This window comes from Podarcis bocagei (assembly GCF_964188305.1).
Source record: "Podarcis bocagei genome assembly, chromosome: 5".
Classification (NCBI taxonomy): Eukaryota; Metazoa; Chordata; class Lepidosauria; order Squamata; family Lacertidae; genus Podarcis; species Podarcis bocagei.
This window is the reverse complement of record NC_138129.1, coordinates 93,511,613-93,539,514: the sequence shown is the minus strand read 5'-3', so window position 1 is coordinate 93,539,514 and position 27,902 is coordinate 93,511,613. Positions and strand designations below refer to the sequence as shown.

The following is a 27,902-nucleotide window of genomic DNA, read 5'->3' as shown; positions in this document are numbered from 1 at the left end:
GGAATAAATCTATCTGTATATCTATCTATCTATCTAATCACACTTTGACAATAGATAATCTATTGGAAATGGTTCCGATTACTTTTCAAGAACTCCCATTACTGTGCGGCACTAAGAGTACCAACTTTTTGGGATTCAAAAAATGCCATGATTATACCAATATTTTCCTTTCTGTGACACCCGCCTTCTGAGCACACAACATGTGCCTACTGTAATTATTTAAGTCTCACAGGAATGCCATGGGATTTGGGTAAAAGTATGGTTTTCTCTCCTTAACAGATGGCCTCAATAAATGATCTGGATTTTCAAGGTCGTGCAGCAAGCCAATGATATCACCGCAAAGAGGCCCTAGGAAGCCTGTGTGCCTCCATCCCTTTTCTGCAGACAGCACAGGTTGCTTTTTAAGTTAGTTTGCTTGAAAAGTGTGGGTATTTTACCCCACACTATCTTTTTAAAACATCCCTCCAAAAAAGTAGAAATGGCATTTACTTGACAGATGGTGAATCGGCAGGGCAGAGGGAACAGTCACAAAATTACATTCAAAGCAACAATGGTATTGATAGATGCCATTTACAGAATATATGTTGATACTGATGCAGATGGCACAATTCATCAGGTTGGTCTCCTGTGAAAGCTCTATGGAAATGAATGGGTGGGCCCTCAAGAGTACTTGTGTTCTTCCACAGCTCTCATTCATCTCTATGAGGTTTGTGCATGAGAATGTCCCAGTGGATTGTGCCCAAAGTCTCCCCAAGATTAATGCACATATGTAAGTGGCAAATGTGCACACCAATGGAATTTACACCGTACAGATAGAGTCAGAACAGTAATTGCTCAGATGACCTTTAGTGTCATCCGTGATGCTGCTTCAGCATTCTTGGCATCAATGCAAAATCTTCAGGAAGGAGAGTTACCATGGCCAGGCATCTCCAAGGGATAATACAATGGTGCGGGAAAAGGAATGACATCAAAACAAAGACACACACCACCCTCAATGAACAGCATCTCCAGAATTTCAGGATGATAGTTCATTCAACTGAGCTTTGAAAGCAGAAATACATTCCTCCCAACAATATTCCATTTCCCCTTCAGCAGAATTTGACATTATTTTTCCATTACTTACATTTTTGAGCAATGTGTAGGAGAAGTGGAATGAAGAAAAAGGATGTTTTGCCATGCTGAAATGGTCAAACACTAACTAAGGTTCCCTGACTGGCTTGTGAGCTGCTGTCTCTGAACAGTCTCCCTGCTTCCCTCTCTGAAGCCAGAAGCAAGAGTGCCTCATTTGCTTCAGAAGTATTCTGTTGGCAATTTCATAAAATATTATATCCCAAAATGGAAGGTAAACCTGTCAATGGCTACTGGTCACAACTGCCACCCTGCTGAGTGACAATGCGCTCCTGACTTTCAGTTGCTTGGCTTGTGAACTTTTCCACGATACCCGCCTGAGTACCAGTGGCTTGTTTGAGGGAGATCTCAATAAAGCATTAATTAACAGCATTTTGAATATGTGCAAAATGATTTTCTCTTATCCAATGAGTCATTAAAGCCAACCCGATTTATCTGGGAAAAGGGACCAGCATTTACAGGTCAGAAGGCCTGACTTCCATCTTTATTCACAAAAGTTCCTTGGCCCCTGATCTTCTGAATCACACTGATCTTTGGATTTTATTGAAAGCGAAGTTCAATATTTAATTCTTATCATGTTTTAGAATGTGGACTTTTATAACAAAGGGATCAAATAGAAAGGAAATGTTTTGATGATTTTTTAACCAATATGGAAACATTTATATCCCCATTGCATGTGCGGTGCCTTCTTTTATAACAATTCACATTGGTGGTAACTGTAAGCTCCTTAAGGGAAATGTTGTGGAACTTAAAAACAGCAACCAAAAACTGTTTATAGGAAGAAAAGAGGACCCCCTCCCATTTCATGTGATTAATACAAATCTAGTTAAATTTAGAGCAAGTTGAAGGGAGAGACCTAGTTCTGTCTAGCTAACTCTTGCTGAAATTACTGAGATATTAACAATTATTTGTTTTCAGGCCTAGACGGAAGATGCTGTCTTAACTGCACCTGCATGAAGAGAAAGCAGCAGTTTGCCAAGAGTGATTGATTTACACCACAGGGGAGAAGGAGAAGATCAGAGGAGATTCACAGCAGTAGGATGAAAGTCTGAGGTGGTGTCGGAGCTGGAGAGACAAAGAGGTGGTTTTTTTGTGGAAATGAGGAAAGGAGAATCTGCAATGTGCAGAGGGAAAAGAAAATGGTGCATTACAGCAGTTGAAAGGAAGGGACTCTGGCCAGATCAGCAACGGTTGACTTACATGGACCCAACAGGTAGGCAAGTGGATAGGAGTAAGGGGAGAGAGCAGTCAGCTAAGAGGCTCAGTCAATGACTCCCAAGGAAGTAGAGCATGAGTAGGCAAACTAAGGCCCAGGGGCCGGATCTGGCCCAATCGCCTTCTAAATCTGGTCTGCAGATGGTCTGGGAATCAGTGTGTTTTTACATGAGTAGAATGTGTGCTTTTATTTAAAATGCATCTCTGGGTTATTTGTGGGGCATAGGAATTCGTTCACCCCCCCCCAATACAGTCCAGCTCCCCACAAGGTCTGAGGGACAGTGGACCGGTCCCCTGCTGAAAAAGTTTGCTGACCTCTGAAGTAGAGGGTGTCACACAGGGTGTCAAACTTCAAGATAATTAGCAGCTGCTTTTCAGCATGAAGCAAACTAAGAAACCACCAACCAATAATTTGGCCACAATAAGGAAATTTTGTCCATGGTATGATTATTTTCCACCTAGTCATTTTGACACCCTATTTGCAAAATTTAACAATTCCAAAGTACAGGCGTGCTCTCACTTTCGCAAGATTGAATATACTACTGCCTTCAGCTGTACTTGAGGGTCAATTTCAAAAGATTGCACTGGAAAAACGGTTATGTTCCTGTGGAGATGGCAGTACTGAGTCAGTGGCTCATATGCTTCTGGTGTGCAATCTTTATAAAGATTTGAGGAGTGAGGTTATTACCCCTCTACTATTGTCCATGTTGGGTCGCTCAACCATTGCTACTGTGTCCTTTCTTTTAGCAGATCAAGATGATCAGGACCTCCAGGTATGGAGTGGTATATAAATTCAATAAATAATAACAATAATAATAATCCGGTGACAGCAAAAACTGCAAGGTTTTTAGCAGGGGCAATTAGAATAAAATCTCTTATTTGATTATTGATGTAAACATCCAAAGTGTATTTTGTATAGTTAAGTTTTTATCTCTGTCTTCAGTACATTTTATTTTATTGCTATGGCTAGTGGCTGATGCAAATAAAGATTCTTCTGATCTGAACCTGCGAGTTGGTGAACGCCCGACTGCATGGTCTCAACACAAGCCTCTTCTGTTAGGCTCATCCTCCAAACAGAATGTCCATTTCTTATTATCTTTCCTAAAAGGCTTCCGCATAGCCCTTATTGTCCCCTGCCTTCCTTTCACTCAGTGGGGTGTCGTTTCATGCACAACACAGCAACAACTCCAGTTTTGCTTCCAAATGTACACTTCAAACAGGGAGAAAAAGCCACTTTGGGCTCTCTGACAAGAGAACCTGCAAGATATATATCTCAGCAAACGTGTGCTTTCTGCATTAATACTGTACTTTTGTTTTTCCTTGCACAGTTAAAATGTGTCAGGTATATATATATAAAATGTAACATGTGAAACAGCCCTAATGTTCTTGCCATTCTGGGCTATTATGAAATTTGGCCAGGCAAAATCACTTCTCTTATCCAGCAAGCCACTGCTTTAAAAAGCCACTCCTCCTATTACAAGGAGGTCTTGGGGAAACCAACATGAAATGTTGTCTTGCGGAAGTTTACTATGGATTTGGCTCCTTGCCACTGCAAAAGGGCAAGTCTAGATATTTTTTTTTTTTGGGGGGGGGTTAAATGGCTGCTGTTCACAGGCCAGGGAGCGGAGCTCATAAAAAGGTCAATTCTCTTGTATAACACCTACATTACCAAGCTGCTTCTTGTAACTCACAGGCCTTGAGCAAGACAGTAAATGATGAACCAATAAGGCAAAACACACCATCTCAATTTTCAAAAGTAGTGAGAAACAGATTGTAATTTGTGATGTGTGACCTGCATAGTGTTACTTTGTGAGATTTGATTTCTGGTACTCCTCCACGTAATGGGGGCAAGATCACCAACAGCAATGGCTTCAGCCCTGGGGCTGCAGCTGCCAGGACAACCTGTTGCATGCACAAAGTCACGCTGTCAATCGCTCCCTTGTTTGAGTGAGGAGGGCCTACCTGTGGAACAGGCCTCTGACCCATGTCAGCTGCAGAGCCAGTACTACTAAACAAGCTTCAATCAGAGGAGATAATAATAATAATATTATTATCAGAGGAGATGGAGGAAAGAACCATCTCCAGGCATGATGAATGGTGTTACCAGGAGTTCTAGCCTCTTCCCCACTGCACAGAAATGGCACCATCAGCTCCTCAGACAATGGGGTCCATTCTGGTTAAGGGTTCTGAGGAGGGCCAGCCCTCCCGCCCCCAAAAGAAGACCAAAGCACAATGCCAGCTCTGCCGGTGCTGCTCAGCTATGGGTTACTATCTAAGATGTTTCTCCCATTGCCAAAGCAACTTGGGTAGGAGGTTCTAGATCACAGAGCTCTAATTCCCATTGCTTTAGCCACTTGGTCACACTGACCTCAACTGGGGACTAGAATAAAGACTGAAGTGATTCAGAACAAGGGCTCACCTTGGGCACACACTCCTCTGGAAGAAAGATATTCTACTTTAATGCTTTATTATTTCAGAGCTTAAAGAATTCAGAGCAGGAGACATAGCATGTTTTCTAACAATATCTAGGCTCTCTTGGAAGACATCCAAATTACACCGTCTTGGGCACAGCTTGTCGGCAGCTTTACGCAAATGCCTCGTATTTATTTGTACCCATATAATTTCATAACGTGGAAAAAGTATATCAACCCAATGTATTTGGCATTTTCCTCTTTTAAAACAAAAAAGCCATACAGTACACATTTGTTCACAAACTGGTCCTTAAGCTGACCTTTTCCCAAAAAGATCGTCCCAAGTTTTCTATGGCCCAGGAAATTACAATCCATTTTACAATAAACAATTTGTCATAAACAATTGTCTAACACGATGCAAACATGAAACAGCAAGCCTGATCCAAGCTCTTTACCACATGCATCTCAAATATCAAGATCAAATAAACTATTTATTGGGCTAATTTATTTCCCAAATTTCCACTCTGCCTTTCTCTGCAATAGTACTCAAGGCACCTAAAATGAATTTGTCCCTTGCATAACTAATACAAAAAACACAAGATCACATCCTGGAAAGGTAGAGGGACAAGCCATGTTTGAATTTTCATGGAGTAAAAAGCCCTCTAGCAATTCTGATACCAAAGAAAAATAAAATTACACAAAACAGGTGAGCTACAGGTAATGGGAATAATAAGCAAGCAATAATCCAGAGAGAAACGTTCACACAATACAGACACCAAATAACATGACTGGGTGATGCTCTGAGCAAAAGTCCCATGGAAACATTGTGTGCTCGTGTGCAGCTCCCATTCATTTCAATGTGGCTTGTACAGGAGAACTTCCTGGTGGATTGTGGCCCCTGAATGTGTTGGGTTATTTATCAGGGTCACCCAGTGATAAACGTCTCTCCCCTGTTGAAACATTCAAATGTGCACGGACGACCTTTCTCCTGGGAGAACCAGCAACTCAGGCAAAACGTTCTCCGTGCAAAAATTCCCAACACATTACTTTTAATCACACAGCATGACTACATTGCCTTCAGAAACAGAAAAAACAGACAGGAACAAAATATCCTAAATGAATACATTGCCCCAAAAGCGAACGAACCAAAGAGGAAACCAAATTAAAAAGCAAACGAGAAACACACATTGATACCAAAAGAAAATAAAACCCCACGGAAAGAAAAGAACAATAACAACCCAAAAGAAAAAAAAACTAACCAGCTGAATTGGGAGTTGAGGGTGAGTTAGCTTGGCTTCCATGGGCTGACACATTTGTAGCAGTGACAGCCGTTTTGGCAGCATAAATATTGGCTTCCTCTTGAAATTTACCTATGTTCTTCTTGTACCGGATTCGCTTATTTCCAAACCAGTTTGATACCTAGAGCAAGTTTGAAAAAGAGAGAGAGAGAGAGAGAAAATGCCTGTTAATAAGAAGTCAAATATATGACCAGGGTGGGAAGCCAGCAGAAAGGGAGGAAAGAATGGGAATGCTGTTTAAGTATGCTGATTAATAGTTTAGAATAAATCTCTCTCTGAACTTACAAGACAGACCCATAAAACTATATGATTTTGTGCTTATATACAGCTCACACTGTGGATTTTTGTTTATGTTTTCTGGTGTGAGGGGATAGGCCTTGGGCCACATGCTAAAACTGTGCTTCCATACATTTCCATTTAAAATAGAAATCCGGATTTTCCTGATGTGATTTATGGAATCTCAGAATCATAGAAGAGTCAAAGAGAGCCATCAGGAGCATCTTCTGTGCCAAGGGATCATTTCTTCCACAGATCGGCCCCACACCTCAAGAAGTTAACTTATGTAATTGTTACTACAAACAGAGGAGAACGAACAAGGTATGCCAAGACTCTGAAACTGCTGTAAAACTTTGCATCCCTATCCATGCACAGGTCCCTTGCAGTTGCTATAATGCATAAACAACCGTAAATGGAACTGTCATATACAGTGCTCTTTTTTATTGAAAAGTTTTCAGTTATAAAGAAATAGATACAAAGCAAAACAGAAGAAAATAAAAATAAAAAGACACAAATATTTGTAGAGAAAAAGCTCCCCCAATATACAAATATATGTGAAAAATGTCCTAACCCATTCATTCTTTTATAAATTTGATATTATTATCCTGTCATATACAGTGCTTAAAATTTGTGTAGATAAAATGTAGCCAAGACTTTGGAATGAAATTACTTCAAACTAATCATGGAAATGCTAACTTGGACAAATCTTTTAGCGTGAAGATCCTCAAAGATTAGAAGATGATCCTTGCTGTTTACTTTCTAAGGAGGCAGGGTAAAATAGATGTATTTCTCACCACTTGACAGAATTCACTGCAACACTTGGCAATGCAAGAAACCCCTGAGCAGGCTTTTGTTAAACATACAAATGAACATTTTGGGGTGGAATTGCACCCAAGGGCCTTTCCCCAAACCTCCATGAGCTGGAGATCCTGTCTGCCCGTCCTGTGTATCCTGCAACATGAATAGGATCTTATTGCACAATCCATATGCTGCAAAAGGATAATCAGAGCCTATTGGTGTTGTTGTGTACAGTGGTACCTTGGGTTAAGAACTTAATTCGTTCTGGAGGTCCTTTCTTAACCTGAAACTGTTCTTAACCTTAAGTACCACTTTAGCTAATGGGGCCTCCTGCTGTCGCTGGGTTAGTGGAGTCTGTAACCTGAAGCGTCTGTAACCTGAGGTACCGCTGTATGTCTGTATTCCTGCAAATGAGACTCTGTATCTGTGGAATCTGGGACCAGGCTAGCAGGTGAAACCCCCTCAGCACAGGGATTTAGATAGCTTTTAAAAGGGAACAGACAAATTCCTGGAGAACAGTCTAGCTACGAAGGAAACCTTCTTATTCAGAGGTTGTCTGCCTTTGGATACAAGATAATAGAGGCAAAAACCTTCATGCCATGCTTGCGAGCACCCAGAGCCATGTGAACTTGCTGCTGCTGGAAGCAGAAGGCGGAACTAAATCCATCTTGGTCTGACCCTTGTATGTCTGCACGGACAGCTTCCCTGAAATGCGAGACATGAATGCATAACGCTCTGGATTTTGAAATATCTGTGTGGATTCCACATATAGTCAGATGACAGCCTCATTTATTCTTTCTATAGCTGGCCAGCTTTTGCTTCTCACTTGGAACTGATGGCTTACAGATGAGAACTTCCGTCGCTGTCCATCATAGCGGCTTCTCTTTTTTTACAGCTTGGCATTGCACAAGCGAGTAAGAACAAGAGTGGCAGGTTGGCTCCATTGCATTGCATTGCATTACATTGCACAACACAACACAACACAACACAACACTGGGCTCCCCGTGGTTGGTTGGTTGGTTGCGTGTGTGTGTGTGTTTGTGTGTGTTGTGGCCTTCTGGCCAAAAATGTTTCACCCACCCCACACTAGAAGGATAAGCTTAACCTTCTCAGTGCAGTTTCTGAAAGACCCTGACTTGAACTTATTTCAGTAATGCTATGTTTGCTTTCTGAGTTGAGCACCATTCTCTTCTGTCTGAAAGCAAGATACATAAAAGCTTCCATTCATGAATAAAGTTGGAAATAGCGAAGCTTTTTTGGCACATATCTAAGAGCATTGCTAACACTGGATCTTTTGAAATGAAGCGGGTGGCAAATCAGTTTAAAGATTGAAATAGAATCAACGCATAAAATGTTTCATGCATACAGTTTATTTGGAGAGTCAAAAATCTGCCTGATAACATCTTTCCTGCTGTGGAAATGAACTTCTATAAAACAGGTGACATTATTGCATCAGTGGGATGCTTTCCCCGAGATTTAGAAGGAAGATCATAATCTTCCACCAACTTCTGGGACGCTGCAGCATGAGATGCTTGAGGAACATGATTCCTGTGAATTCTGATATAAGTTGACCTGATCCATATCACCAGGATCAATGTACAGATGAGGATGTAGCTATCCTTTAGATTTTGCACTTCTCTAAATTGTGTGATGCAGTTATTGGCTCAAAACAAGTATCAAAATAATTTCTTTTGGAGACAAAACATGTTCTTGAGAAGACAAGTTTGTATTTAAATACAAATTTAAGTGCACATTTTCATGAGGATTTTTTTTTTTTAAAAAAAGTAATTCTCAGCTTAATGTGGAAATGGGACAGCTGGCTTATAACTAAACACATTCAAAAGTGACACAGACCTGAGAATTGGCTGATCCATCTATCCATCCTTAACTGAAGCCCCATCTCACATGAGCTTCTGGATATGGCTTTCAGTTGTGAAAGTTTAGTGAGGCCAGTGACCAGTGCTATTTTTCTAGGAAAAGAGGTGGAGAAACTCACCATGAACACCTCCCTTGTTCTCTTATAATGGCAACGGTGGCCACCTGAGAGGTGCCGGAACTGAGTTCTGGCAAGTTCTGGTTGAAAAAAAGTATCTTTCACCAGGAATTTACATTACAGCTGGTGGACTGCTGACTGGTTCCAATGGACAGCATGACTCCCCTGGATTCAAAGTCTTATTAGAACTGTGAAAGTAAAACTGGTTGCAACATAGTCCTGTAGATATTAACACAATATCTTTTCCAGAACAAAAGATGCTATAGAAGTTTTATGAGTAAGCAAACAGACAAATAAATGGGAAGTCCTATATTTTATGCATCAGTGGAAGTCATATGGGAGGAAGTATTGTATACTTGGACAACAATTCAGGTTTGACCAAAGCATTCTCAATACAGGGAAAGAGAGAAATGAAGTAGACCTGATAAATATAGTAATTGACAACTACTGCCCTTTGACAGGTATGGATGACATATCAGTTCCTTGGTGCTGAATAGCACTGGAATATTTTTTAAAGTTTGCATTTGGGAGCTTATCTGCCACTAAACAATGATAGAAAATGTCAGCATGCAGAACCTCTAAACCTTAAACCATATTGGGCAGGTGGCAAGGGACAAGCTCACAATGTGATGCAATTTCTCTGCTCAAGAAATTAGCAAAGTCAAGGATGCTTTAATCTGAGAATACAAATTTAGAGTAACAGGAGATTCAGATTTGAAAGATGAAAGAGAGTTATCAATATCACCCAACAATTCTACTAAAAGTTCAGAGTTGCTTCTGCATGCTGTGGCAGTTACTACCTTAACATGCCAAAAGAAAACAGCAGCTCCTCTAGTTGGGGAATCTAGCATCAGCTTGCATACAACATCTCAAAACTTGGGGGTGAACAATCCTCACAGAGAAACACAATAGGAGCATGTGTATGCTTGTGTGTCCAAAATGTCATTAATTAGTTAATAAATAACTTGAAAGAGCAGTGAGGCATAAATGCTAATTAATTCAATTTAGTATCTGGTTAAGTTACTAAAACATAAATGAATCTAAATGTCAGAGACAGAATGTTGTGTAATAGTCTATATGAATTAGTCAAGAGCAACTCATACCTAAGCAAACTTTCGTTACTTAAAAAAAAATATTTAGCAGATAAAAAACATGCAGATGTCCAACCTATCAGGAAGTTCTCCTGCACAAGTCTCATTCATTTCAAAGGGGCTAGTCCAAGAGAACCCTGACAGCTGGCGTTACTTAAACATTTGCTAGCCCACATGAGAAAGAAACAAAAGACAGATAGAAAGGTTGAGTACACAAACTTCTACCTGGTGAACACATCTGGATAAAAATGCACATTGCAAGATGCAAATGGCAAGAGAAAACAAGAGTAGTTTCTGCTGAGTCTATTGAAACACAATAATCTCTGCTCTGAGTCTACTGGAACACAATAATCTCATCGGTGATTTGGGTGATGGAAGAGCATACTTTTGAAGCTGCAGGTGAAACCAAGGAGGAGGAATTGTTAACACTTTCAATGACAAAAAGTTTGAATCAAAAATATGTGAACTGGAAAAATGGTCAACAAAAAAGTAACATGAAATTCAATAAAGACTGGTATGGCCAGACTTCCCAGTTGGAAGCAATCTGCAGAATGCTGCTGCTATCTCCAACTGCATATACTGGGAAACATCTCTTAGGCATTGCTACTTTCTTATTTTTAGGCTGCCCCCTGGATCATGGAATGCCCATTGGCTGAATGGCAAAAGCCTTTACAAAAGCCACAGCATTATAAAAACTAGAGAGGTAATAGCATAAGGGGGCAAAATCAAATTTCTACATCATCCATAAAATTACAGAATCAAAGAATCCTAGAATGGTAGAGTTGGAAGGGACCCTTAGGGTCATCTAGTCCGACCCCCTGCAATGCAGAAATCTTAACTAAAGCACCCATAACAGATGGCCATTCAAACTCTGCTTAAAAACCTCAAATGAAGGAGTCCACCACCTTCCGAGGGACTCTGGTCTGCTGGTTTTGATTCTTCTAATCAGCCAGAGTGGTCATGTTATCAACTGGGTACCTCCAGAAGGTAGGACCTGAACCAATGGATTCAAGTTACAAGAAAGGCGATTCTGACTAAACATCAGGAATAACTCTCTGACAGTAAGAGGTGTTTGGCAGTGGAATAGACTCCCATGAGAGGTGGTGGACTCTCCTTCCTTCGAGGTTTTAAAGCAGAGGTTGGGTGGTCATCTGTCATGGATGCTTTAGCTGAGATTCCTGCATTGCAGGGGGTCAGACGAGATGACCCTCAGGATACGTTCCAACTCTACAATTCTATTATTCTATGTTTCAACCTATGTAATAAATTCATGCAGTTCTTGATGACGCAAATCTGCTCAGCTTCAATCTGTTTCAGCAACTTCCTTATCAAGGAAAGCTTCATTGAGAGTTTGGGAAGGTTGTGAGGAGCAATAATTCCACCATTCATAGTCCCATCTTTCAGGGTATTCAATAACTGGTGGCCAATAGCTGAGCTTTCTATTCTAGGAGCACCCAGCTCCTTTGTCACCTTAATAAGAAATCTCAAACCATGTGGGAACACATAAAATAGCACAAAGAAGAACATTAAGGAGGTGTTATGTTCAGTAGCAAATGGGAGAGTAATTACTATGTACACTGCTTGAAAAGATGGAAATTATCCCGGAAACTCCCCCCTCCCCCCCCAGTCCATCCATGGCAATATAGTCTTCACAAAAGTTTCCTAAATGTGGTGGTTTTCAAATGTTCTGCTTTCATTGAATCCTTTCCACGTGGCTTTGTCAGCCTTGGAAACCACTGTCAGCACTACAGATGAATCCTGGGCACATTCTAGGATGAGCTCTTAGTTCAAATGCAGCTCTGGCCAAGAAGCCTCATTGTTGACCCAAATGATGAGGGTATTATCTGAGCAGACATCCAACAAGTTGTCTTTCATGATCTTTTCCCGCTGCTACATATTTTCTCATTGAGCAACTCCAGTTAAACGTCACGAGGTTGCCCAGAATAGTTGCCCATGATTCTAGTGCAAGCAACACTGTGCTCTTCTTTGGATTAAAATACTCAAGGGCCTAAAAACGACCCTGAATACCCAACTGCCGTATACAATCCTTGTACACAATTCAGCAGAATCGTAGAACAATCCCCTGTAATGCAGGAATCTTTTGCCCAACATGGCGCTCAAACCCAAGACCCTAAGAGTCCCATGCTCTACCCTCTGAGCCATGAGTTTTAAGAGTCGTTCCCCCCCCAAATACACTTCCCTAGACAACTTCTACATTTCTTGCTTAGCAGATTTCTCCTTTCTTATGTCCTCAGAATTCTGCTGCTCCCCAGTCCCTCATCCCCCTCTTTGCTCATTCTTCATTCCCAATGGTACTCCCTTTCTATGCAGACACTTTTTTTTGGTGCGGGCTCTTTCCACCTCTCCCAGATTACATAAATGGATGGATAACTAGACAGACAAGACGGGTGCTCTCAGCATAGAACAGGCACCTGGGTTTCTTACCTGTGAGACTGTGATGCCACATTTCTTGGCTAGCTCCTCTTTGGCTTCCTCACTGGGGTATGGGTTGCTGAGGTGGGAATAGAAATACTCATTGAGGATTTCTGTAGCCTGCTTGTTGAAATTTCTTCTTTTCCGCCTGGTCAAAAAGAAACAGATGCTCAGTACTCAAAGCAATGCTAAAAGCAATGTATTTAAGGAGAAGCCCACAGTCACCAGGAACACATCAGTCTCAAATGGTCAAACTAGATGTTCCATACAGATTCGTGTATTTCTCCCCCCCTTCTTAAAGTGACTGCAAATCTGACTGGCAAAGTAGCGAATCATTTAACCCTTTCCTCATGTGACAGTTTTCTGATGAAAATTACCTTCCATCGACTGCTCTTCACAAACGTGGAAGGTGATTTTGACCCACCCAAGAGATGGGCTAAGTGCCATCCCCCCAACTGCGGTGCTGTCACTCCCTATGTCCACCTCCAAAGATTCTTTAATAAAAAAAATAAAATGTGAGAAACTTGCATTTGTGTGTAACGTTTAGCTCTGTGCCAAATTAGATATTAGGGGAGATCTCTGGATCTTTTGCAGGAGTTTGGAGCATGTTGTCAGTTACACTGCAAACATCACTTGCTGTGTTTTAAACAGAGCACCTTCCATCGACCCACTTCCAAGTGGCCTTTATAATTCCAGTTTATTGGAAAACAGGCAGAATTTCACGTGGCACTGTCCACATACTTGAAAGATGGGCAAACTATGGGAAACTAGCTTGTGCTCTGCTCTGTAAAGGGGGCGGGGGGCAAAAAAGTAGAAAAATCAGCATAATAGTGAGAGGCCTGGCCAATAACTTTTCTCCCCAGTGTGCTAATTTTCTACCTGCAGAGAACTTTTGCATGGGAGAGCATTCAAAGAGGGCATCTCCTTCCTGTAGTCTGAACTTGTACAGTCCATGTTATTTTTATTTTGCTTTTCAATTCTAGCTTCGACAATTGAATTTGTTATACATTTAGTTTGATCTCAGTTTGTACAGAAATAACCTTGCAGCTCATCTATCTTCTTCCCCAGCAAGCTTAAGCAACTATTTCCTTTAAATGGTTCAATAGTATCTTTCGTTTGTTTGTTTGTTATTGTTGTTTTTTTGGGGGGGAGGTAGAACAGCCTTGAAAATCTACTTTGAAGGAACAGGTAGAACAGTCTACAGTTAGTGATCCACACACAAAAAAAAAATGTTTACTAGCTCATGCTCCCACATATGTTAGTCATTTGTGGCCCCAACATACTGGAAGAAGATGAACATACTGGAAGAAGATGAAGAAAGGAGAAGAGGAACAGTCTCTTTTCCAATTTACAAGTCTTCCTTCCTAGTCACATAGAAGTGTTTCAGTGAGTGGTTCTTGATATGCCTGGGGTAAACTCACCGTGCATCGAGAAATCGGGAGCGCAGGATCATGACAGCTTCACATGTGCTCTGTTTGAGTTGCATCTGGATGGAACTGAACTTGCGATGGATGATGCTGACCATCCGCTCTATCTCCTTGGGTGAGATGGGCCGGGTCCTGCTCTGCTCTCGCAGCAGATTCATCACGTGAGTGGTGAACTCGTTGCATGCCTGGGACAACAAGAGAAAGAGCGAGAAGATCCCTTAGGACCGGAGGAGTCACTGCACGCTGTGCAAGAGGCGGCTGCAGCAGGGATGTAGGAATCCTGCCCCTTTATTCCTTCAAACGTTGTCTGGTTTTCTGACCCATGGTCTTCAACATCTGCTGAGCAACTCTACACAATGTCTCATTTAGGGAAACCACCAATGAAAATAAGATGCAGGTAGGAATATGTATCCAAATACACATCTTGCTTTTCATAAGATGTGCACTCAGATCCTTATTTAGGTGTGCAGCTAAATTCAATCGTTTCCTACTTCTTTGCTTTCAATTGGATGCATAGTTGGATGTGCATAAAGATTCTTCAACCTCCAATGAGCTTCTGTAGAAGTTTCTGTATCCAGCCACCATTTTTTTGCCTCCATTACTTCCACAAGAATTTGTGTGTACTGATAATCACTCCCTTAGTAGAAAGTAATTGGATATAACCCAGTAGCAGCCTTTGGGCTTTAAAATTTCGGTGGTACCCTGTGCGAGGCCAAAATTCGCTGTCCCCGCCTCTCACCTTCCAATGCAAGAGAACCAGTCACACTCCCCTAAATCCGCCTCTTTATAAACAGGCATATGGTGATTATGGAGCCATTTCACGCAGGTCAGAAATTGAACCTTTTGGATTACTGTGACACCTCTATCTAATATCCTTATGGGATAAAATATCCAACACCAGTTTATAACAGGACATGAGCAAATGCAAAACAGCATGAGACAGATGAAGGCGCAAATTTGTGACTAGGGGGAGAAATTCACTTTGGTTCACATTTTATTGTGAACCAACCTAATTTGCACTTACCAATACACAGCTAGCCTTCAAAATTTGCACTTCTACCAATTTGGCCGTGCAGTTCTCCAGCCAGACAATGCATACAAAATATATATATTAGGGGAAAGTGTGCATAAATGCATATATTAGTGAACATAACTTGAAAATGCATTGTATTAGGAAAAGCTGCTTGCAACGATGTGTATATTAGATAAAATAAAATGTAAAATGTCCATATTAGGAAAAATGCAAACTAAAATGCTGATGGATTCTCATGCTTTAAAAAATAAATAAATCTTAAATTTATGCAGAAATGAGGAGAACCGAATTTAAGATTGGACAAATGAAAAACTCAATTTGACAAGTTCATCTATTCTTATCTGTGACAGAGCTGAGCCAATAGTCTGATTTATTTTGTTTGCATTTATTTAAAAATGTATACCCCTACCTTAAAAAACAAACAAACCAAAAACCCCAGGCAGCTTTTTTCCTGTGCATGAATGATCATTTCCCCAAATGCACAATCGAAATGTATGTCCAGAACTCAGTGTAAGTATCAACTACAGAGCCACAGATGTGTGAGAGAGTCTATTTGCAGACAGGAAAAGAAATTGTCTAGGGAAGGCAAAGTGTTTTTGTTACTTAATGAGATGCTCTCAGAGATGAGATGAGCCTTTGCTCTGTTGATATGGCTATAAGAAGTACTGCCCATGTGATTCTGGAATGGACTTGCCATTAGAAGACATAAAATACACTATTTGAACACATGATCAGACATTTTTCTGCTGTCCGTTGCACTGCATAAAACCAATCCAGTTCCAAACAAGCATTCCACCTCCAGCTCATACGAGTTCAGTTTCAGCCAGGCTAACAAACTCTCTGGCTAGCTAATATTCTTCAATAACACAGGGAATCAACATTACAGGGGGGGGGGGGAAATCCACACATAAGATATCAGAAGCAGAAATATATATGGGACACCGTACATCATGGGAACATTAATAGGCCGCACTAGTTTGGCACAGGGTCAGATAGTGCTTGAAAGAAACTGGCTTTATTTTGCTGATGGAGAGTTGGTGCAGGGCCTCCAGAAGAACAATGGTGAATGCTGTGAAGATTACACCCTATGGAAGTGACAAACCTATGTCAAGACCGGGTGGGGGAAGAGGCACACACAGTGGGATTCTCTCCCATGGGACAGCGGGAAAGATTCCTGTGAGCTGAGCATCAGGGAGAACAAGTTATGCAAGAACCCTTCTGCCGGCCATGCTAGTTTGAAGGGAATTGTTTTGTGCAGAGGAGTGGGATTCCTGTCTGAAGTCTAAAGTGGCCCAAGCTCAGAAACAGGTTGAAAACCTCAGTGAGAACTAGGCCAAAGACTGAGGGTGGAAACGAACAGCACAAAAGCTACAGAGTGGGTGGGTGTTGAATTGAAAAAAATCAGTTCACATTTAAAGGCAAGCCTATCTAATTTGGGGACGCGGGTGATGGAGGGATGCGGGTGGCGCTGTGGTCTAAACCACTGAGCCTAGGGATTGCCGATCGGAAGGTCAGCGATTTGAATCCCTGCAACGGGGTGAGCTCCCGTTGCTCGGTCCCTGCTCCTGCCAGCCTAGCAGTTCGAAAGCACATCAAAGTGCAAGTAGATAAATAGGTACCGCTCCGGCGGGAAGGTAAACGACATTCCCGTGCGCTGCTCTGGTTTCACCAGAAGCGGCTTAGTCATGCTGGCCACATGACTCGGAAAAACTGTTGGCTCTCTCGGCCAGTAAAGCGAGATGAGTGCCGCAACCCCAGAGTCGTTCGTGACTGGACTTGACTGTCAGGGGTCCCTTTACCTTTACCTATCTAATTTGTATATTTTGAAACACAGCCATCCTTCAAAATCCACACTGAATTTTGCAATGCAGTTCTCCAGCCAGGTGATAAGCACAAAAGTGTGTATGCATATGTACACACAAATGCAAAAATAATAATTGTACATATAAAAATGGGGCAAGCCAGTCAGAGGGGTGAAGTACAAATAGTATTATTAATGTTGTTGTTGTTAACATGTTAAAAAATGCAAATACTGAGGTTAAGTGTCCATATGAATACCTACTCTATGGATAGCCATCTGCCTTGGATGCTTTAGTTGAGATTCCTATATTGCAGGGGGTTGGACTAGATGACCACTGGGGTCCCTTCCAACTTCCAACTCTACGATTCTGCAGTACTATGGATATACTCATCTTGGCTGTGACTCAGTCTGGAAGATCTTCTCGGTGCCTTATGGGCCTTTTTCCACCTGGACTGGGAAGGCAGGGCCGTGACGGACTCCAACTACAAAAGCTGAGACTGTAGAAGAGGGCCCGGGTCATGGAGCCTCAACTTCCACAGCTTCCTAGGAAGGACTGGCAGCAACAGCAGCCATGTTCCATGTCAATGACAATGTTCTTTTATCTTGATAATTCTGCTCTTTTATATGTGTGCTTTATATTTGACTTCCTTTAATAATGTTTTCTTTTTAAATGTTCAAGATAGTATTTTCGTTTCCTGCTCATTATGTTGCTTTGAATGTATACTTTATACGTGACTTAATTCAGTTGTTTAATTCTGGACGGTTTTATTTGCTGTTTTAACGTAGGTTGTAAACCACTTCCAGATTTTTCCCTTAAAAATATAAAGTGGTATAGAAATGAAATGATGACGGTGATAAGAACAACAACATATTAATGAAAACAACACATAAAATGCATTATTTAAGGGGAAATCGACTTGTAAAAAGGGCATACTGGGCAAAATTGCATACAGGCAGGTGCATATCAGGAGAAAATCACATTAAAATGTTGATTAATTTTCATGAAGACTTAACAAAAATCAAAACAGGTGTGGAGAACTGAACTTCAGACTGAGAAAAAAATAAAAACTGTGAGAAACTGAAATTGGCAGATTCATCCTTCCCTCTCAATAGTAATGAGGTTCTCAGAATGTGCCAGGGTTATGAGAAAACAGCTAATATATAATCCCAGATGGATTAATTATATAATGAAAGGATCTCATGAGTTCACATACAGAGAAAACTTCCTATTGTGTCTCTCCACAGGTCACTGGGCTTGCCTTCGCTCAATCACTGACTCATGCAGAGATGCAACAGGCAATCTTCCAGGCGGAGGTCTGGTAACCATGCTGTGCTTCTGGACTGGGTGTGATTGCATCACTCAGTCACTCCCAGTGCAGAGGTACAGTGGGATTACCTGCCTTCTGACTGGGAAAATGCCTGTTGTGTCTCTGCATGAGTCACTTATTTTGGGCATTCCTCCTGACTGGAACAGGCACTTGTCCACTGAATCTCTCTACAAATCCCCTTCAGATCAGGACATGTTCCCATATCATCAACTCATGCAGAAACACAGATCAGGGCCCCTCGACGAGTATGCAATTCTTACACAATCAACAAACAAATCTGTAAATAAAAGTTTTAATACGTCCGACAGTGAGCAAAAAGTGTGATTTGTATCTTCTGGCTCCATTTTAAGCTCAGTGAACGTATTTGTGTCAAAACTGGAAAACAGATAGGCTGGGCCAGAGCATTTCTTTGTGATGTGCGTAGGGTATTTATTTATTTATCTCCCAGTACGTTTCCGAGCACAATTCAAAGTGTTGGTGCTGACCTTTAAAGCCTTAAACGGCCTCGGTCCTGTATACCTGAAGGAGCGTCTCCACCCCCATCGCTCAGCCCAGACACTGAGATCCAGCACTGAGGGCCTTCTGGCGGTTCCCTCATTGCAAGAAGTGAGGTTACAGGGAACCAGACAGAGGGCCTTCTCGGTAGTGGCACCCGCCCTGTGGAACGCCCTCCCTTCAGATGTGAAGGAAATAAGCAGCTATCCTATCTTTAAAAGACATCTGAAGGCAGCCCTGTTTAGGGAAGTTTTTAATATTTAATGCTGAATGGTTTTTAACACTCGATTGGAAGCCACCCAGAGTGGCTGGGGAAACTCAGCCAGATGGGTGGGGTATAAATAATAAATTATTATTATTATTATTATTATTATTATTATTATTATTATTAATCTGCAGGAAACTTTTTACATGGACCAGAATTCAAAAAATGTCACCTATGATTCCTATCGCTGTATTCTGTTTCATGTGTAGAATAATAATAATGATGATGATGATGATGATGATAATAATAATAATAATAATAATAATAATAATAATAATAATAATAATTATTATTATTATTATTATTTATTATTTATACCCCGCCCATCTGGCTGGCTTTCCCCAGCCACTCTGGGCGGCTTCCAAAAGAATATTAAAATACTATAATACATCAAACATTAAAAGCTTCCCTAAACAGGGCTGCCTTCCGATGTCTTCTAAAAGTCTGGTAGTTGTTGTTCTCTTTGACATCTGGTGGGAGGGCGTTCCACAGGGAGGGCGCTACTACCGAGAAGGCCCTCTGCCTGGTTCCCTGTAACTTGGCTTCTCGCAGTGAGGGAACCGCCAGAAGGCCCTCGGTGCTGGACCTCAGTATCCGGGTAGAACGATGGAGGTGGAGACGCTCCTTCAGGTATACTGGACCGAGGCCGTTTAGGGCTTTAAAGGTCAGCACCAACACTTTGAATTGTGCTCAGAAACGTACTGGGAGCCAATGTAGGTCTTTCAAGACCGGTGTTATATGGTCTCGGCGGCCGCTCCCAGTCACCAGTCTGGCTGCTGCATTCTGGATTAGTTGTAGTTTCCGGGTCACCTTCAGAGGTAGCCCCACGTAGAGTGCATTGCAGTAGTCCAAGTGGGAGATAACCAGAGCATGCACCACTCTGGCGAGGCAGTCTGCGGGCAGATAGGGTCTCTTCTAGAACTGGCCTAGAAGTGAGTCATAGATCAGGGATCCTTATAGAAGCAGGCCAAAGAAAATAATTGTTCTGCCACCCTGGTAGTCATGAGCACTGGGGGTGATGCAGCCCAATAGGTTCAGGGATGCACCTTCCAGGGCAAGAGCTGGAGCTGACGGGTGGCACCCAGCAAACAGTGGTGGCTTAGGAGACAGCAACTGGGAGGAGGACGGCCCCCAACCCCCATTAGCACCTCAGTTGCCTCCGACAAACATGCACAAATGGGTTTGCTGCTGAGCAGTCTTGTGCATTTATTGCTTGACAATCCCACTGGTCACCTCTGATAGAAATGGAATCTCTGACAGTTACTAACGCCAGCCCAAACTTTGGCAGCCGGTGATAAGAGCGGGTGAGTTATCACAGGTTTGGGGATGACACGAATCAGCTCATTGCAAATACAAAACATGACACTTACTTTCAGCAAGTTTTCCGCCTGTGTGTTAACAAGGATAATAATTAGAGCCAAAGCAGCAGGGTTGTAGAGCACATCAGGATCCCTGACATGAAAGGGCAAACAGGTAATAACTGAAATTAGATGTGCCAAAGGCATCTTGCTGCCAGAAGCTCGTACACCCAGTTTCTGGAGGGCCCTGTTCTTGATGACTGACCACAAGGTTAATTTGACAGAGGATTCTTAATGTCAGTTTCTTCGCTGGCCGTATCAAGGAGTCTTCCTTTCCCTCAGCCAGGCGGGGATACGATACGAGGAGGCATGTGATGCAAACATATATGGCCTAAAGGCAAAGACTAACGAATGGGCAGTAAAGAGATTCTTATTCCCCAAGTCCTACAAAGGCTCCAGGCAGATTGGCTCCTTGCACAAGCCAACCTATCTGAACTGCTCTCCCCCTGCCTTTCTAGGGCTGTGAGACTGAAGGAGAGAGCTCGCTACACCTGGAAGAGGATGGTTTTCCATTCAGTTGCTGGTCGGGCACCCCCACAGCCAGGCTCACACAATATGAGGGCTCTATCAAGGGTAGGCAACCTAAGGCCCATGGGCCACAAGTGTCTCACGGGGGTCGTTTAACTGGCCCACGAGCTGCCCCCAAACCGAGCCGCCCGTGTGGCGAGTCCCTGCGCGCTGCACTAAACCGGCGCAGCGTGGTGCAGGGACTCGCTTCTGCGGTGCTAGAAATCACGTCTGCACATGCTCAGATGCCGGAAATGGTAACCGTGTGCGCGATCAGGCCCACAGAGGGATCTCAGCTGGAGTGAACTGGCCCAGGGAAGGAAAACCTTGCTGACCCCTGGGCTCTATGGAGCAGCATAGCAGGGGTAACAAGAACCCCCGGCTGGGTGAGGCTGTCTGTCAGGGTAAGTCCTGTCGAGAGACATAGGTAGGATTACTGCTGATCTCTTTTATTTACATTCCTGCCCTTTGTTAGAAAGGAAACTGGGTGCCATCCTGGGTATAGTTGGAATAGGACTGAAGTTTACTTACCACTCTTTCTTATGAGAAAGAGGCAAACCAAGGAGCTGATCTACAGAGAAAGCTAGTTTCCATATATTTATTTCTTCCTCACTATCGCTAGGGGAATGACAAGCGTTTCTTGTCCCTATTGCTCCCAAATGAAGTTCTTTTCCCAAATTTGCCAAGCCCAGAGGCCAAAGCTGGGAAGATTTTAAAGGAGCTGAAGTGGACCCAAAATGGCACAGCCTCTTCCTGCCAGGGAAGAATGGGTGAGGGAAGATCTCCCTCTACATCAGGAACAAGGGTGGAAGAAATAGTGACGTCTGGATCTGATGCCCTGGTGAACGCTGCTGCCTGAGGCAGTCACCTCTCCTTGCATCATGGGTGAGCTGGCCCTGGTGTGCTGGGAGAGTGCTAGGGGAAGATGGCTCTAGTGGTGATCGCTCCAGCTGGCAAGATGAAATGCTTGTGCAAATGGAATGTTCATCATAGCACAACACTGAATTCCACCCTTAGAGGGCGTTTTTAGTGAATATCCTGGAATTTCCAGAAAAAGGAGGGAAATCTAAAAGAAACCCACTCTCAATAGAGGAGGGAGTTTTTCCTGTCTAGTCAATTCATTAGCGTTTTAAAAATATAAAGTGACAACAGTGGCTTTGGGGCATATCTTTGGTGCAGTGAATAGGTCTTGTAAATGCTACAATTCATCTTGGGAATCCTTTTAAAAAATCAGCTGAGATGGAAAAAGATGAAACCAGCTTGAAGGTGATCTTTGCCAGAGAAAATACAGGAATGCTGCCCCTGTTCAGTGTCTTATGCACAAAAGAATTTATGGAAATCCCTTGCGCACATGGATTTCTGTGATATGGAGAGTAGGCGTGTGCATTGAATATCCTTGTCTGTAAAAAAAACTCCAACCCACTAGAATCACTGCACAACTTTTCTAGCTTCTAAATACAGAAATGTATTATTTAGTACTTTAAACCTTTAAATCAATCTTTCAGGAACTATAAGTTTGTCACCTATAAATATTAGACAAAACTGCAAAGGGAATGTTCAGGTACTATTCAGATATTACAGTATTTTGATAACATGCTTCTCTGAGATCTGGAGGCTAAGGGAGCGGGGAAGAACTAATGCTGATCCTGCCCCTCCCAGCCACAGTTCAGGATTTAACAGTTCTGTACATCACAATGTATTAAGATTAATTCACAAAAGGCTGCAAGGAGTTCACGTGTTGGAGTAAGAAGTTCCACAAAAATTTCCTAGAGGTTCATTGTAGAAAAGAATTGTGTATATTACTCTGACGGCCACATCTATACCATACATTTAGAGTACATTCATAGCATTTTCATGGCTTCCCCCAAAGAATCATGGGAACTGTAGTTTACCACTCACAGAGCTACAATTCCCAGCATGCTTAACAAACAACAGTAACCAGCATTCTTTGGGGAAAGTCATGTGCTTTAAATGTATTGAGTGGATATGGCCTCTGCCATATGTTAAGTAATTTCTACAAAAGCTCAGGCTATTCTAGGCTGCATCAACAAAAGTCTCGTGTCCTGATCAAGGGAAGTCATAGTCCCACTCTATTCTGCCTTGGTCAGACCACACCTGGAATATTGTGTCCAATTCTGGGCGCCACAATTTAAGAAGGATGTTGACAAGCTGGAACGTGTGCAGAGGAGGGCAACTAGGATGATCAAGGGTCTGTAAGCCAAGCCTTATGAAGACCAGTTGAGGGAGTTGGGTATGTTTAGCCTGGGAAGGAGGAGACTGAAAGGAAATCATAGAATTGCAGAGTTGGAAGGGACCTAAGGGTCATCTAGTCCAATTCTCTGCATTGCCGGAATCTTATATGAAGCATCCTTAGAGGTTTTTAAGCAGAGATTGGATGTCCATCTGCCATGGATGCTTTAGTTGAGATTCCGGCATTGCAGGAACTGAGTAATGTTAATGGGATGTGAACTCTCTAAACATTATTTGCATATACAGCTTGTCTTAAGAATCCTTCACCACCAAATCCAACATCAGAGTAGTCCTGTGAGACGATGTGTTATCATGATTAGCCGCAAAGCTTTTCCTGGCATGCATAATTTTAGGATCTAGTTGAGGAGGCAGCCTGTAGGAATGCTCTCCACAAACAAATCCCCCTGCATGTTGAAAACCAGCATTTCCAGAAAAAGGATTCAGCCAAGTCCTTGGAGAGGAAGGGCAGGATAGAAATTTGATAAATAAATAAAATAACAAATCAGTCCTCCCAAAAATGTTATTTTTCTATATTAAGCTTTGTTTATGGAGAGCATCCCAATTTGGATCTATGAAACCAGGGGTCAGCAAACTTTTTCAGCAGGGGGCCGGTCCACTGTCCCTCAGACCTTTTGGAGGGCCGGACTATATTTTGGGGAAAAAAATAATGAACGAATTCCTATGCCCCACAAATAACCCAGAGATGCATTTTAAATAAAAGGACACGTTCTACTCATGTAAAAACACGCTGATTCCTGCACCATCTGCGGGCCGGATTTAGAAGGCGATTGGGCCAGATCCGGCCCCCTGGGCCTTAGTTTGCCTACCCATGTATGAAACTCTTCCACCTGCATCATGAAGTGGTACTGTTCTAAAAATGGCTTTGCTGCTTTATTCTGCTGAGTGCATAAACTCTGAGAACAAGGATAAGGTGGAATTCGAACCCAGATCCAGCACCTTATCCATAGGACCATGGATTTTTTGTGTGTGCAGTCCAACATTTTATGTTGGCTTCTACTGTGGTACGGGAAACTGCCACGCACAAGATTAGTACCTGCTCGTATTTCTCCAACTCGGTGTGGTAGATCTGTCGAATTTGAGATAGTTTTGCTCTGTAGTCCGAATGCTCCACAGAATTGTCCGAGCCGGCACCCCCAGAAGCTGCGGCTGCGGCAGCCGCAGCGGCTGAACCCCCTCCTTTTTCAGGGCCTGCTACCCCTTCTGCTAAAAGCATGTTGTCCAGTCGCATTAGCTGGGGGTCTGTTGGTTCCTCCTCCTGAGCCCCTCGAATACTCAACACTGTGAGAAAGCACAAAAGTGAAATGCATAGATTAAAACATGGAATGATAGCAACCGCTTCCTAAGTATCTAGGAGTAGGCTCCAATGAGTGTCTGCATATGAAGATATAAACCTCTACAGTCCTACAAAGGACTGCCCTTTCCTGTGGGGACCCTTCTGAGTATCGTCATCATCAGAGATTCTTCTCTGTGTATCCCCAACTTTGACCGGAAGGTGGGTGGCGACCGTAGAAAGGACTGTTTTGATGGTGGCAACCCCAGCTTTGGAGTTTTCTTCTCAGGGAGATTCAACTGGCATTGAGCTGATGTCATTCAGCACCAAGTAATGAACTTTTGTTAAATTTTCTCCCCATCTCTTTTAGCCTTCAGACACTTGCTGAAGACTTTTTGTTGTTTCCGGTTGTTTTTAGTATTTATTTTACTCTTCCAATTTGTTGCCCACTTTTAAATTACTGCTGGTTTCTAAAGTGTTTCTTCCCATTGTTGTTTTTCTCATATATCAAGGTGTTTTTTATTGCACTATATACTTTTTAAAATGATGTACACTGCTGCTTTGTCTGCCTTAACAATATTTATGTATTTTATTGTTTTCTGCTGTTGTTTCTCATAAATTGTTATAAAAGGCTGAAGACCAGGGTACCAAATAATTTTAATAAAATATCTTCCTTTATGAATATGGCTTAATAGTTAGGCACAAAAATGATGAATTATATTATTTTGCTGTTCTCTGGTGCAGGGAAACCATCTGAAAGTTGTCAGCAACTAGAAGTCTCTAGACAAAGCCTGGCCATCTGAAGGAGGGCAATAGTTCTGTCTACTGACCAAACCAACGACCGACCAACCAAACAAACATAATATTCCAGTTACAGATAGGTAGCCGTGTTGGTCTGCCATAGTCAAAATAAAAAAATTCCTTCCAGTAGCACCTTAAAGACCAACTAAGTACTTAGTTGGTCTTTAAGGTGCTACCGGAAGGAATTTTTTTATTTAAACATAATATTGTCTTTAAAAGGCATTTACTTTATTTTAAAATGAAATTCTTCACTTCACTTCAGAATAGTTTTTGGGAGAAAGAAGCTATTTTGGGGAGGGTGCAAGAAATGGAGACCTAAAAGGGGTAAAGCAATTTACAGGGTGGGGAAGGGGATGACTGCTCCCCTCACAGTGACCCACAGCTAGACATGCCTGCACTACAGATAAACGGCAACATTCGGTCAGCAACCACCACTTTGGCGCAAGCAAAACCATCTACAATTGGCACAACAAGAGTTAAGCTACAGCCAGTGCATTCAAATAGTAAATAAGTAAAATGCCATGCCCTTGTGTGTGCGGCTGGCCAGACCCTGTAGGCTGTTGCCAATTCCGGTCACATATGCAGCTTTTGCAGGTCAGCCACATGAGGCTGTGACAGGGAAGGTGGATGTGAGGCCAATTCGAGGGGACACTTAGTTATTGGGGGCATCATGTTCTTCACATGATAAGACCAGACAAGAAGACTGTTTACACATGCTCTGCATTTATGGCAAAGAAGACTCAGTGCTGTATTTTCAAAGCAGGCAGCCCAGTTATAAAATAATTATGGAGCAGTAGTTTATGTTCAGATTTCCAAGGGTTGCACAAACGTATGGTGATCAAGGTGAGAACAGTCATTAACTAGATCTGAATCAGACAAGCTCTGCATCCCCCCCCCTCTCTCTCTCTCTCTCTGCTAGTGCCCACAAGTGCAGACTGTCACACTGTTGTACGGCTCTCTCACACATTTGGAACTGCACAACCATAAAAGTGCACTTTCACAACCCGCTGGTAAATGGTAATAGCTAATGCACTTTTTAAATTTAAAAAAGGCAGACTTTTTGAAGTAAGAAAAGCGATGGAAATCTACAACAGAAGGTGCAGAACAGCAACTACTTACTTGACAGCAACGTCACATAACCTACGCATAACTTTTGTGAAAAATCAGGACAATTGCTTGATACACACTCTGCCTTGAAGTGGCATCTTTGTTTTTGTAAAACAGCAATCCACCACTCTCTTCCTTGCATCTGATACAACTTCAGACAGCCTGAGGTGCAGGCAGCGAAGTGCTGTGGAGTGAATTATGAAAACCATTCCCAATTTTTTGCAATCCGCTTCTTGCTGGTTGTTCAGCTTTTGGAAGAGTGTCATGCATCTGCCCATCCCTAACATATCTGACCATTGAATGGTTGTATTCTACTGTCATAAAAACAGAAAATTAGCACTAAGCAGAATTTTGACTTCTGTTCAATACAGTCAATTGAGATTGTGTGTGCGTTTTTGTTTCGTTATGGATTTTTTTACAATTTCTGTTTTAAACACCTTTCTTTCATACCTCTCCAAGGAGACATCAAAGATAAACACAAAGGAACTGTTGCTGGTAAATTAATCGAATTAAAGTTGTGTCAAGTCCCCTGCAGCCGGGTCCTAGTATCTCTCTGAGGTCCAGCTCTGAGGGCCTTCTGGCGGTTTCCTCACTGCGAGAAGTGAGGTCACAGGGAAGCAGGCAGAGGGCCTTCTCGGTGCCTGCCCTGTGGAACGCCCTCCCTGTGGAATGCCCTGCCCTGTGGAACTCCCATCACATGTCAAGGAAATAAACAACTATCTGACTTTTAGAAGACATCTGAAGGCAGCCCTGTATCGGGGGATTTTTAATGTTTAATGTTTTAAATTTTTTGTGCTGTAAGCCACCCAGAGTGGCTGGGGAAACACAGCCGGATGGGCATGGTACAAATAATAAAATCATCATCATCATCATCAGCAGCAGCAGCAGCATCTCTGAGGAGGATGCAGAATCAGATGACTTGTAGTCACCCCTCTGATGGGACACCCTCGCCATTCTACTACCATCTCAGCCTGAAGATGCAGCTCTTTTGTCATGCTTAGATTTTGGGGGTGACTCCCATGTAGCTACCCCTGTTCCATGGCTGTGCTGGAGCATGCGACTGCAGAATAAGTTATGAGCTCTTGTAGGGTTGTAGGCAGCTCTCCCATGAGGATGGAGCCACCAGAAGAGAAGGCCTTACCAGTCTTCTTAAGCCTTCAAATGACCCTGGTCATTTGCTGAGACAACATCTTCCAAAGCTCAGCTGGCAGCCCCAGCTGGGAGATGTGCAGGGTCTGGCCTGAAGAGGCTCTGGGAATTGCTACCACCTCCCCAGCAGAGCAGGATAAACAGTAACCGAGTTTCACTGCTTTATCAGAGCAATTTTATACTTCTGGTTGGTGTGTTGCTGTGCTGTCAGAATGCCAACTTTGTATGCTATACCCTCAGAAAACACACACACACAATACCTTCAGCCAAAGGCAAACTATCAGAGACACGGTTGGTGACGAAAACCACATTCTTTCTTCTCCCCCAAATAAACCATGTTTCAGCTTGGCTGCTTTCAGCAGAATGCCCCTGAGAATGACCCTATGTCATCATGACGTAGAATAATTCCCAGGGACATTCTTGGGCAAGTGGAAAGACGGCTGTCCC

At 42.5% G+C, this 27,902-nt stretch overlaps 1 protein-coding gene and 1 long non-coding RNA gene across 5 annotated transcripts in view; one reads left to right on the top strand and one right to left on the bottom strand.

The window, feature by feature from the left end:
- The window catches only part of LOC308587197, a 469,648-nt gene that overhangs the window by 11,488 nt on the left and 430,258 nt on the right, over positions 1 to 27,902 (top strand). The window lies entirely within an intron of this gene.
- Positions 1 to 27,902, bottom strand: part of PBX1 (PBX homeobox 1) — a 218,994-nt gene that overhangs the window by 17,830 nt on the left and 173,262 nt on the right. For 3 of the 4 annotated variants that reach the window (XM_081194478.1, XM_081194481.1, XM_081194480.1), the window contains 4 exons: positions 24,162 to 24,406; positions 14,065 to 14,255; positions 12,656 to 12,791; positions 6,014 to 6,173 (listed from right to left, as the gene is read on the bottom strand). In XM_081194478.1, the coding sequence (XP_081050604.1) occupies positions 6,014 to 6,173; positions 12,656 to 12,791; positions 14,065 to 14,255; positions 24,162 to 24,406 (732 nt within the window). The remainder of the gene's footprint in view (positions 1 to 6,013; positions 6,174 to 12,655; positions 12,792 to 14,064; positions 14,256 to 24,161; positions 24,407 to 27,902) is intronic. The other variant, XM_081194479.1, reaches the window with a different exon arrangement.